This window comes from Filicampus tigris, chromosome 3 (assembly GCF_054856515.1).
Source record: "Filicampus tigris isolate MCC_2025a chromosome 3, RoL_Ftig_1.0, whole genome shotgun sequence".
Lineage (NCBI taxonomy): Eukaryota > Metazoa > Chordata > Actinopteri > Syngnathiformes > Syngnathidae > Filicampus > Filicampus tigris.
The window spans coordinates 22899809-22912578 of NC_141219.1; the positions used below are offsets into that span (position 1 = coordinate 22899809).

Here is a 12770-nt window from a genome sequence, read left to right on the forward strand (position 1 = left end):
GATCAGTGCAAATGTTGAAGTACAATCTTACTGATGAAACACCATGATTGAAATCTTACCTTCCAGGTTCCAAGAAAATTTGGTGTGAGGGGATGTGGTGAGGAGCAGGCAGCAAACATTAGCCTCTGTAGCTTGTTGCGCTCTCCTTTACCCTCAGTGTCTGCTCAATGCAGGAACATTTCTGCTTTACTCCACCTCACTGTCATGAATCAAGTCAATAACATATGGCGTTTAAAGAGACACTTGGATGGGCTGAACATTGGCACTTATATTATAGATATGCATGTAAAAATGATATCAGCACTAAAATTCACCCCCCTAAAAGAATACGTAATGATTTAAGTCCTTTTTTGGGGATGAGATTAACGACAAATTGTCACGCCCCCTTTTGGAGTTTGGCTTGCTTTTTTTTCCATCTCAGCTGTCACAGCAGGGAGACCATGCATTGTAATATTGCTTGGTTTGTCAGTTCCGTTCTCTGAAACGGTGACCAAACACCACCAAAATGTAAATGCACATTACTAGTCTTGTCCACTTCAACCCGTGAAGTGTTATGCAAAATATTTTGGCTCAAATGTGAGCTCATACATGCAAAAACCATGTTCACCTCCACAAAAGAAAAAAAGTCCCTGTCACTTCTTCACTAACACGAGCTGAAGCGGACAAGAGCATGAATGCGCACACAAACCCTGATGGCGTCTGATTGTAGTTTTTGGACATTTAGCCAGAACTGGGCATCGTCTATCCATTTATAACTTCTGGGTGATATTTCTGGCTGACCGACGTGGTCTCAGTCCATCCCTCGTCAGCGACAGCCTATCGGTATTGAGAACATAATTTTCTGCATGTAAAAAATGAGCCAATCTGAGCCGTGGCTGAATTACTACTATCACCTTAGATGTCCACTTTATGCTTCATACTTTAAGTGGGATTAAATTAAAGTCAAATATAAAGTCAATACTGTTACTCAAAACAACTTTGCAGATTCGATCACGCGGACCACCTTTTAGGCTCCGGCTGACGTCAATGTCTTGTTCAGACTGCAGTACCATTGCAAAAAATCAGATACATATCTGATCAAAGACCACACATGAAAGTGGCCAAAAACCTTGACTTAATAAAAAGACATGATACATGTTTTTGCGACAAATAACATACACTTTAAGGGGACACTTAGAATGTATTTTCCCTTGCCACGAGAGCCGCAACATAAGGATGAAAGAGCCGCCTGTCGCTCCGGAGCCGCTGGTTGCCGATCGCTGCTTTAGGGTATTTATTGGGGAGTTGACATGGGGGACTAGAAAATGCATGTGCAGCAATCCCATTGGACACTTTGGCAAACACATTTTACATTATATTTTGTCACTGCATTGTATGGTTTCTAGCACCAGACTGGGCAAAGCAACAAATTAAATTGCTTTATGACAAGCAGCAATTGAGTCAATGACCACAGAATGAAATCACAAAGTAAGACGCATGCTCCCTCGGGAGACCTTTTATTTAATTTATACAATAGCAACAACAATAATATGTAACTAGATTGTATTATGGTTATTCAAATTGTGTAAACGTTGACAGGACACTATTTCGTGTTGTTGTAGTCATGTTGTTTGGGTTTGTTTTGTAAACATTGGATGATATCCTGGTTTTCTATTATACTTTTCAGAAAGAAAAAAATAATAATTATGGCAAAAAAAAAGCACGCTACCTACTCAAACGTAATAGAGGAAGTCTATTTCAAGATTTTGGGGGGACCTGTTCACTTTTTATTTTTAGAACAATGAACAATTATTATTGCATTGTAAGAACAATTAAACTGTATTCAGTGTGATGTTAAGTATAACCCAGTTACAGTTTAAATCAAGTATAATTCTACTACAGAGTCTCCTGTAACTTCAGTTACATTCTAATAATTGTCATAGGTCCAAAAATAAGTGGACCACAACATTGAGGAACGCTAAAAAAATTTGGGGCCTGAAAAAGCAAACAGCTCATTTCATTTTTTTTTTCTCATAGAAACACTGAAACCTCTCAATTGTGGCACTTTACTGATGCAATAGACTCATGTTGTCATTTTTAAACCCACACTCAAACTGACAAAGAGTTTTTGTCAGTAGCTTGTAGGACTACACCTACTATCTGTCTGGATAGCACTACTGTATATAGTTGAATCTTTTATTCGTTGAGTGACCCATTATGGGTATGACGGATATGAGCTTGTCCTTTTCCAAACTGGTCTATCCCAGATGAATTTGGGAAAGAAACTACTGTGAAGTAAGCAAACAATTTGGGGTTTACTTTGTCTAGTTTGGCTTTTGCAAGACAATATCCTTGCCTGTATCTTTTTTAGGGGCTAATCACTCCATTAGTTATTCATTGTTATCTGTCAAAATAGCATCTGGACTTTATGCAGCAGGGTTACAGACAAACTTTTTGGCTCGTACGACCTGGCTTGCCACGTGCTTGCACAACACACACAACTACCCCGAGGTTGTAGCTGACATTGTACTGCATGTGTTACACGCTTTAGTGGGTGTCCGTGTGTGGACACGTCAGCAACATGCAGGTGCCCTGCCGCAGCTAACTCTTTAAATAAGCACGCAATGTGGGCCATCAACCCATTGAATTCGAATGTGAAAAGCAGTTTGTTTTGTAATGATTCGTTTTCAGCAAAATCAGCTGTGATAGGCTACAGCTCACCCGCGGACCTAATGGGGACAAGGTTATAAAAGATGGAAACTAGTTGAACTGAGGTTCCAGTCAAGTTCACTGTAGTCAAGCGACGTGTTTCATGGCGGTGGTTCAAAATTTTGTGAACAGTATCATTTCAGGTAATGTGGGTCAGATTCCAAATTATACAAAAAAGTTCCACTGTATGTCAAAATGCATGTCCTACTCCACTTGCATAGCTCATAAGGGCTTTGACTGATTTAATATTCATTTGTCAACAGTGCCTGCCTCATGCCTGAGCATAAATGTGAATGAGGGGCCGTTGGGGACAGGGAAGACGGGGGAAACATCCCTGTACCACCAATGGAAACTGGGTTTATGGAAATGCAATATTAATTGCCACAGAATTTACCTCCAAGCATGTTTTAAAATAAGATATACTATTTTGCAGTCCTTTTACTGAAGGAAATTCTGCCCAATTCATAGCAAACAAAAATATCTTCAAGGGACTGTCAAGCAATCAGAGACCTGACTAATCCGGAATTACCCACCAGGCAGGTGCTTAGGCACCAATTAAAAAATAAATAAATAAAATAAAAATCAGTGCTTCTCCCTTTACCCCTTGTTAGGATTTTTTTTCAGACATCATTGCCAGATTGTTCGAGGCTACATATTTTTTTGGGGGGCATCAACAACATTTGAACATCTGCTGCATAATTCTATGTTAATGGTATTCATCTCAATTATTTTAAGATTCATCTGTTTTTGCCTTGCAACTACTAAAGTAGTCAAAGATTATTTTGCGTTAAATTTTGTTTTCTAATTCGAGCATATTCCCTTCGATGATGATTGCTTGTTTGTCCAAACACTCATGGGGAGGTCATTTTGTATTATGCAAAAATCTATTTGTGTCTTTCTCTTTTAGTCATTGAAAAACGATGACTCAGTTGCCAAGAAGGACGTACAAAGGATTTTGGAGCTCAGCCACAAACAGAGGTACAGAGACACCGGCACTACTGCTCTAAAGATGCACATTTCAAGATATATATGAAATAGAGCTACACACATACATATACATAGTATAACAATAGTATAAACATGGCATTCTGATTAGTATTGCGTTTGTCGAATATGAGTTAAGTAGCAAAATCCACCTGTGTTTAGCCATCTCAGGGGGCAGCCACTTTGTCACTTGCTGTCGACTGAAAATCACAGTCAATCAATCACGGTGCACCTGTTTTCTGAAGCTGAGCCATGATTGGTTGTTATCTGTGTCCTGAGCAGTTGTGATGTCATTTTCAGTCGACAGCAAGTGCCAAAGTAGTCGCCCTCTGAGATGGACAAAGACGAGTGGATTTTACTGCTTAACTCATATTCCACAAACGCAATATTAATCAGAATGCCATGTTTCGACTAGTGGGCCTGTAGAGAACATATTCTCGCAAAGATTTTTCGGTTGACTTCCTCTTTGACAGCAGTGTTGTCTTGTAAATCCATACACAGCATAATACAAGTGCACTTTTGGGAATCCAACCATATACAGTATAGAGTATGTGAAATAAGAGACCGATTCTTGAAAAGAACCCCTCCAGGGTAGGCATTAGGCAATATATCTTTTTGCAAGCGAGCTGGAAAACTGTTTACCCAAAGTGCTCCACCAGTTTGGATTGTCTGATTAATGTTGTGTGTAATGAGACTGTTAATGATTAGGAGTCATCTGTGGCCTCCTTGCTCTCTGAAATGTCAGACTGATTAAAGCCCAGCCTCCTACATGCAGTATCTTGATAGGCAATCAATAGCCTATCACCAACGCATGGCAGCGTTCACGTGATGAAGCTCAGGACCATTGCGCAGCACCTTGGCTCAGCGTTGCTTACCAAGCATTGAACCGCAATTTTTGGAGCAAGTGTTATGAATCCGCTTCTGGAGTGCCACGCGCGCTAAGCGTAATTATTAGCTGGTTACATCATGACAGAAGACAACATTATTAATCACAAATAACACAATTTTGACAACTACTCCATAATACAATTCTATGATTTTAAACTGATGGATGACTCTAACGAGTTGCTTTAAGATTTCATGAGAGAAAAAAGAAAAAGAATTAAAAAATGAAACAAATCCAGGTGATTTAGGCTTTTATAAACCTATTTGGCCTTTTTGTCATCTCCTTACTGCTCTGTACCGCTGCGTCAACCTCACAGTCACTGTGTCCTTTCCTGTCTATGTGGGCACTTTTTGATTTTGTTTGTAGAAGTGTTTCCAAGCAAGGGACACAGGAGATGAAAATAAAAATGAAATGCCAACGCAGTCGTGGGTGGATATTCCCTGAAAAGGAAATCATTTTCAAGGATTTTGGCAATGCCAAAACATAAGACCACTGACATGTAAAAGCGTTGTGCGGCTGTTACTGAGAGATTCTTTTAACACAAACAATGCAACTGGCTTTTTTTGCCTTCAAAGACACTGCTGCTTAACTCGGCCACTGGCTGACTATGCTTGTCATGTAAAGGTACAGCTGTTCTTAGAAACATCAAATAAATTGTGCTGATTTAATATAACTGCCACACTTTTAAGTCTCAAGTTAATGTGCATGGTATTACTGTTACAGTATGTGAGCATGAGCACCAAACGGCAAGGAAACGCCCATAGCTATATATATATATATATATACAGATGAATTAGCATTCATGTTAAAAGCATAATGAACATAGCATGAATTAAGTCTGTAGAGTGTTCCAAACGCTCAAAGGGACGTGCATTACGAAACACAATGAATACTTCATACTATGTCATCATCATCTCCGTATGGACCTGAAATGAAATGGCCTTTATTCCATTTACATTTGTCAAGGCTCCTTTTAATTAAAAATAACTTTAATATGATTTGGGACTAACAAGCCGCAGGAGAGATTGGATGTAATAATGCACTTGATTTGGAGGCCATTAGGAAAATAGATGGCAAAACGAAGGTTCTGACATTGCAACAGACAAATGCAGCAATTTAATGAAAAAATGCATAATCAAGGGCTCACTAATTGAACAAGTTCAGTTCAAGTTGTTCAACATCTCTTCATTCACAAAGTGCCATGTGCAAAACATATTTGCATTATTCATCCCTTAAATGGAAATGAGACTACAAATGTTGATGTACTAAGAATGAAGTCACAAAGAGACTATGTACTTCCCAAGTCTTCTATTTGCAAAATTTCAAATCACAACATGTATTTCTTATTTATGTTCACCAGCTGTCTTGCAGCTGTAATTGTACTCACACTCATGTAAATCGTATCACATTTGCTTGTGGCATAAAAAAAAAACAATATTCATATCGTCGCTGTCATATGAAAAACACTGGTCTCCATTTTTTTTTCATTTTCTTATTTTTACACGAATCACATTTCTGCGTTACCGACATCATTAAAGTGAAAATGTAAAAAGTTTCCAAAATTGGAGAGACGTATTTTTCACAGGAGAGCGACGATGTGCTACACACAAAACTGCATGAGCAAACATTTTGTTGAGCATGCTTTTGTGACGATAGCCATTCACTGCTAGTCCAAGCCACTAGGAACATGTGGAAAGTGTGCTAACAGTTTCTCATTTGCTTCACAATTGACAGAGATGAGATGAAGTCCCTCCAGGCTGCCTTGCAGAAGCAGCTGGATGAGGCGAACGAGAGAGCCGAGAAGCAGCAGGCCACAGTAAGAGAGACTTGACCTGACCATCAACATCCGGTTGTTTCGAACCTGTCTTGTCACCTGTCACACGGGTCCCTCGCTGACCCAGGCTTATTAGCCAGGAGCGCTCTCTGTCAGCTCCTTCACTCAACACTTGACACTCTTAGAAAATGGCAAGAGAAAGTGGTCTGTCCCCTTCATTCAATCCCCAACTAAAGATTAATAAGACCGAGCAAGGGGAGCACAATGGCCCAGTGGTTAGTGCGGCTGCCTCTCAGCAACAAGGTTGGTGTCGACTCGGGCGTTTCAGTTTGGAAACGAGCTTGCATATTGTTTATGCGTTTGTCTTGGCTGCTCAAGCTTTGTCCAAGAGTCCACTTAGGTTCACATTGAAGAACCTAAGTAGGTAGTGTGGAGTGAGGAAAAATTAAACAAAACAAAAAAACTATAAATAATAGATCAGTGGACATCAATCTATCAAGTAGGCTGGATACAAAGATAAATACATTATACTTTAGATGCTTTGTTTCTTGTAATATATTAAAAAACAAACACAGTCCCAACATTTTGTAATTCTCAAGTAAAATAAACAGATGCAGTAATATAGATAAACAGAATTTTATCTGGAATTTTATGGTACATCAAATTTACATGACTACTTGCTGCGAGTCACATTTTTATGAAAGCATGTCAAAGATGTTAATTTTGCACCTGAGAACTGCTTTCAATTGTAGTAAGAACAAAAGTGTCCTTTCATGTCTACTCACTGAACAGATCAAATGTCGCGGGGTGTCAATCAAGCAAGATGGCCGCTGACTACCTTGTTTCGAAAGCAGCACAGGAAACTTTTCGTTTTTAACAGATTTTTGAAGTTTTTTCACGGCTTTTATGATAAAAAAAATCTACAAAATCATGACACCAAACTATGTTGTACATAGGACTGGGCGATATGACTGAAAAGTATATCACAGTATAAGTTTTTCTTATTGGTCACTATCAATATACATATATATATATATATGTATATATTTTTTTAACTATGGAAAATAATGTCCCGGAGAAAAATGAATTTAGGTTATTTTGTTTTAACATAATACTTAACCTTCAATAAGAGCTCAACGTAACTATGAAAGAGTGAAATAAACTGGTGAATATAAAGATTAAATAAGCTCCATTTTAAACATTATGTGATTCATAAGGCTGGGCGATATGACTGAAAAGTAAATCACGATATAAATGTTTCGTATTGGTCGATATCGACATATATATAGATTTCTTATTTTTAACTATTGAAAAGAATTTCCCAGAGAAAATGAATTCAGGTTATTTTGTTCTAACATAATACTTAACCTTTAATAAGAGCTCAACATAACTATGAAAGAGTGAAATAAACTGGTGAATATAAAGTTTAAATAAACTCAGTTTTAAACATAATGTGCTTCGTAGGGCTGGGCGATATGTCTTAAAAACTGTCACAATCTAAGTATTTCATATTAGTCAATGTTGATAATTTTGATTTTGTGTAAAACTTATTTTGAAAAAAACAAAAACAAAACAGTCCCGTTTTTGTGTACACCGTTATGTAGCGTAATGTGCAGTTTCTCCTTCATCAGTGCATTGTAAAAACATACTTGCGTTAGGTGCTACTCAAAAGCAGTATTGTTGATACACATACTTTAGCCTTCATTCAATGTTCATATCATACAATGTAAGTGAACTAATACTCTCTTGTATTGCATACCTTTGCACACATGCAGCGTCTGCAAATCAGGGCTGAGAAGTCATTTTCAGCTTTATGCAGGACTGTAAGCTGCCGTCTTTTTAAGAAAAACATATATTTTTGTGTGTAAGCATTCATATTAAATTATAAATGCGCCCTCTATCTCTTTTCTTGTCTGAACTTAATTGCGCCCCTAAAGTGACAAGCATTCGCAGAAAGAAGAGACGGTCGACGTCACTGAAGACATTGTGTTTACGGAAGTAAATGGGGTGCAGCGTGTCGCAGTATTTCGATAAAATATTGCGATTCGGTCAGAGGTAGAAATACAGTATTTGGGGGAAATGATGAGGCGAGGCTTTTTCGATCTGATTTCATGGTGACGTCACTAAAGATGACGTCACGTCATAAACGCACGTAAAAAATGAGCCGATCAAGCCATGGCTGAATTACTACTATCACCATAAATGTCCACTTTATGCTTCATGTTTCAAGTGGGATTAAATTAAAGTCAAATATAAAGTCAATACTGTTACTCAAAACAACTGCAGAGTCGCTGTCAGCACTGATCCCTCCGCCCGCTCCGGGCTCCTGACGTCAACGTCGGATATATGCGACCTGGAGGTTCAGACTGCGGTCGCATTGCAAAAAAAATCAGATAGGTATCAATATAGGACCACATATGAAAGTGGCCAAAACTTTGACGTACTAAGAAGTCATGATCCGGGTGGCCTCTAGCCTGGAAATCCAGATCTTCGCAGGACCGGCGATTGATTCTGGTGGGTCATTGCATCAAGCGCATTTCTGAGGTGGGGCAAACCTGTGCAAACAGACAGCGAAATTAACCAATCAGCAAAAAGTCGACGTGACATCGAAGAAAACCCCACATCTTCCATTGCCGTCAGATGTTGGGGTTGTAATGACTCTGTGTTTCAGGTAATTTAAAACGGAGTTTAATGCTGAATGAAACAAACTATCGTCTTTCCCATACACTATTTTGAATATTACGAGGATGGACTCCCGCTGACAAAGAGTGACATTGCTCACAAAGGATATGTCACAGCAAGTAAAGGCCCAGCCCTGGTAAAGGGCTTGGTTGTCGGACCTACTTTCTTAGTGGGTGTGACTTCCTTCTACACAAAATACATGAGCTAGGAAGAGCTACACTACAGAGCAAGCCAGACGTTTTAATAATGGTTGGACAGTTCCATAAGAGACTCAGAGATTGGAATTGAACATTTGAATGTGATTAGCAAAGAAAGAAACTGATGGGTGGATGTGTTGAGGTTGGGGTGTTTATGTTCATTTAAAACAACTTGATTTTAATTTTAGAACAGACCTAGAAAATAAGGATTTGCAAGCTGTATGGTTCCAAATAAATCTGGCTAAAACAAGATCAATCTTAATAGGTGGTATCTATAGACCTGACCAAGCCATTTTTTACGAGCTTGTTGAGGAACACAGTTTGCATTTCAAAACCAATTCAGAAACCCTTTATTGGGTGATTTAAATACAGACATGAATAAGACTGGCATTCCTCTGTGTAAGGCTTATTACAGGTTCTGCAAATTATCGGGTCTCTGCCAGATAAAAGAACAAACAAGAACCACAAGCAAAACATTGATCATATTATTGATCTGATTCATGTGTCAGATGTTTGTAATACCTCAAAAAGTGGAGTTATAAGACAGCCATTTAATACATAGGAGGCTGTGGAACATCTAAGTTCCCGTTTTATTGCCATTGCGAAACTGCTGGTGGACAAACGCACTCATTCAAACCCACAAAGTCCTATGGGATTGAACACCTGAATGATTTTTATTTATCGTCAAAATGAGCAAAGCAATTTGAACTCTCTTGTGTTTCCCAAAAGGCCGTTTTTAACCTAGTTTATGGACTGAACCCCACCTAGAGCAACTGGGCCAGACCCCCTACTAGCCAGGTTTCTCAGGGATGCTGCAGAGGTAATCATTCTCATTGTTTTCTCTTTCTGATTAATTTCTAATTAAAAGTAATTAGAGGTACAGTCCCAAGGGAATTTTAAGAAAGCAATAGTGATTCCTTTCTTTAAAAAACAAAAAAGGCTGTAAAAGTGATCCAAATAATGAATTAAAATAATCACTTTTAAGTATTTTGTCTATAATAATGGAAATTGCTATTAAAAGAACAGATCAGAACAGATCACCGTTTTCAAATTGTCAAATTAAATGACACTCTTTCAAGTGAAAAATATTAGGTGGGGAGTGCCACAGGGAAGCATGGCCCTTGTTTTATATTTATATATTCATGATTTTAAAACTGCTATCTCTTGTGATCTATTTTTGTCTGCCGATGACTCTGTCTTGATGGCTGCTAATTTAGACAAATCTGAGGTTGAGGCCACTCTTAGCTCTGAGTTGCAGAGGGCATGTGATTGGCTAGCTGCAAACAGGCTTTCACTCAACTTGCAAGGAAAGCTGCTTTTTGAGCCAACCCTTCACATCCGGGCAAGGTCACTAGTTCAGAGACACTTTGATTATCGGAGCTGGCCATTTTACTAAAAATTGAGCGTCCGTTGGTCATCCGTCTGCAGCGTGGGTACCCTTCCGTCGACAGTCATTCACCTTTTTTTCTGGGGTGAAAAAATAGTAGCTACCCATATATAGGCCGGTCCGCCTCTAATTTTAAACGGCCGTCCGTCGAGTCCGGCTAAACTTTCACTCACTGTTGATTAAATGCTTGAATTGCATTGCTCTTACCTATTAGACTCGATGATAATATGATGCTGTCCTTTTATGTCTTTGTTTTATGTCTCGCTGTGTGTTGAGGACCACAATGGAAATAAGCACTTGGGCTTTATTGTGTTTTTATACTCGGTGATTTCAACTGAGTGACGGAAGTTAATTTGTCATCAAATAAATTAAATCATTCAATCAATCAATAAATCAGTCAAACTGATGCCACACGATTCTGTATAATTTCATGAGGGTATTAGTATGCAAGCAGATTATGATCATTTTATGAGCATTTGGTGTATAATCTAAATGTTTTTTTAAAGTTAAATAAATGATTAATGAACATAGACTTGATCACTAAGAGGAACACATGTTTGACTAATCTCATTCACATTCAGTTGACAAATGGGATCAGACATTGCTGTCATCTGATTTGTAGCTACCCCTGGTCCGCGGCCAAAGTAAAACACAAATGTTCCTCAGCTGTAAAAGGCAGTGAAATGGCAAAGGTATAAAACAAGTACTTCTGAGGGTATCACAACACTATTGACAAGCTGTTGTTGCCCTAAGCGTACAAAAATGCAATTTTATTTTCAGTTCATCCAAGTGATGTAACCATTGTGTATATTCTAAGCCTTAGATCAACATGTTTTGATTGTACCGTGCGCCCATATGGCTGATGAATTGAAACATTATCCTGCTGTAAATACTGTATAAACTAACCATCAATGATTCACAATAAAGTTTAATACAAGGAAGAAAGCTGCAAGGATTTTCCATTTATACTCATAAAAGAAGATGCCTATTTTTTTATGCTTGTTCAGGGGGTGATAATGCACACTATGAAATTGCAATAAAAAAAAATGAACACCTGCTTGCCACATACAGTAGATGAAGTAGATAAACAACAGTGCAGTTCGCAGATCATAGGATTTCTCTTCTTTGTGTAAAGTCAACTCCAACTTGTCCAGTTTTATTGAGTTTGGTATTCATGCGCATTAAGTGGTATTTCGGTAATTTCTTGAAAATAACACTTTTGTTTTTCATCCGAAATCAGGTAGATTATTATACATGGATTTATGGTGCAATTTATGGTCGTTTCATGGCCGTTTAAATTGTGTGTGTGGGTGTTCTGCCCTAATTGGTGGCCTTTGTCACCTGTTCAGCAACCCAATGGGAGCAGGGGAGGGTAACCAATGTTGTCAATTACTTTCAGGTGTGGCACCGAGCAATTACTTCAAGAGGGACTGGGTTGCTGGTGGATGCAGCTGGCTGCAGTCGACTTTAGGCTATTTAGCGAGCTGTTTAGCCAGGCAATGTAGGCCTTAGGTTAATGTATATAGAGGTAAATCTTTGCCATCATTGAATTTGACTTTCTAACACAGAATTAAAAAAAAAATGTAATTGTTGTTCAGTGAACTGAATTTTTCAATGTTAGCAATTTTGATGTTAAAAAAAAAAAAAAAAAATTACATATCAACTTTTAGATTTCAAATTCAAAATGCGATGGCACAGATTTACTTCCATAAATGTACATTGGGTCTCTAATGCTTGGTGAATACTGATTTGCAGTGATGTAAGAGCCAACATGGCCGCCAAGGACATCGAGATATTCCCAACTATCAGTCAGAGGAAATCTGTTTTCCATATTCAAATTGAGAGTAACAGTGATCCAGTCAGAGCAAAGTTTGCTTACGCATAAAATAACATTGAGAAACTGTAAAATAAACCTAACCCATTTTTTGGCCGAAGAAAGTAAATTGAAAAAGGGAATCCTGGGCCAAACCAAACCAAATTAATACTTTAAAATTCCACCTGGCATTTTTACCTGAATTCCTAAAAAGGTGCACCCAAAGTAAATTTGATGCTGTACTCGAAATATGTCCAAAATATGCGTATCTGATGGAGATATGTAACGGTAACGATTGCAGCAGCTAATAAGATGGATTTATGGATGTAAGGCTTGGTGTGGACTAATTATATTACTGG

General features: G+C 38.3%; 1 protein-coding gene across 2 annotated transcripts in view; it reads left to right on the forward strand.

Annotated features, from left to right (window-relative positions):
- Window positions 1–12770, forward strand: part of luzp2 (leucine zipper protein 2) — a 157546-nt gene that overhangs the window by 83893 nt on the left and 60883 nt on the right. For both annotated transcript variants that reach the window (XM_086026768.1, XM_086026769.1), the window contains exons 3-4: window positions 3596–3666; window positions 6293–6374. In XM_086026768.1, the coding sequence (XP_085882894.1) occupies window positions 3596–3666; window positions 6293–6374 (153 nt within the window). The remainder of the gene's footprint in view (window positions 1–3595; window positions 3667–6292; window positions 6375–12770) is intronic.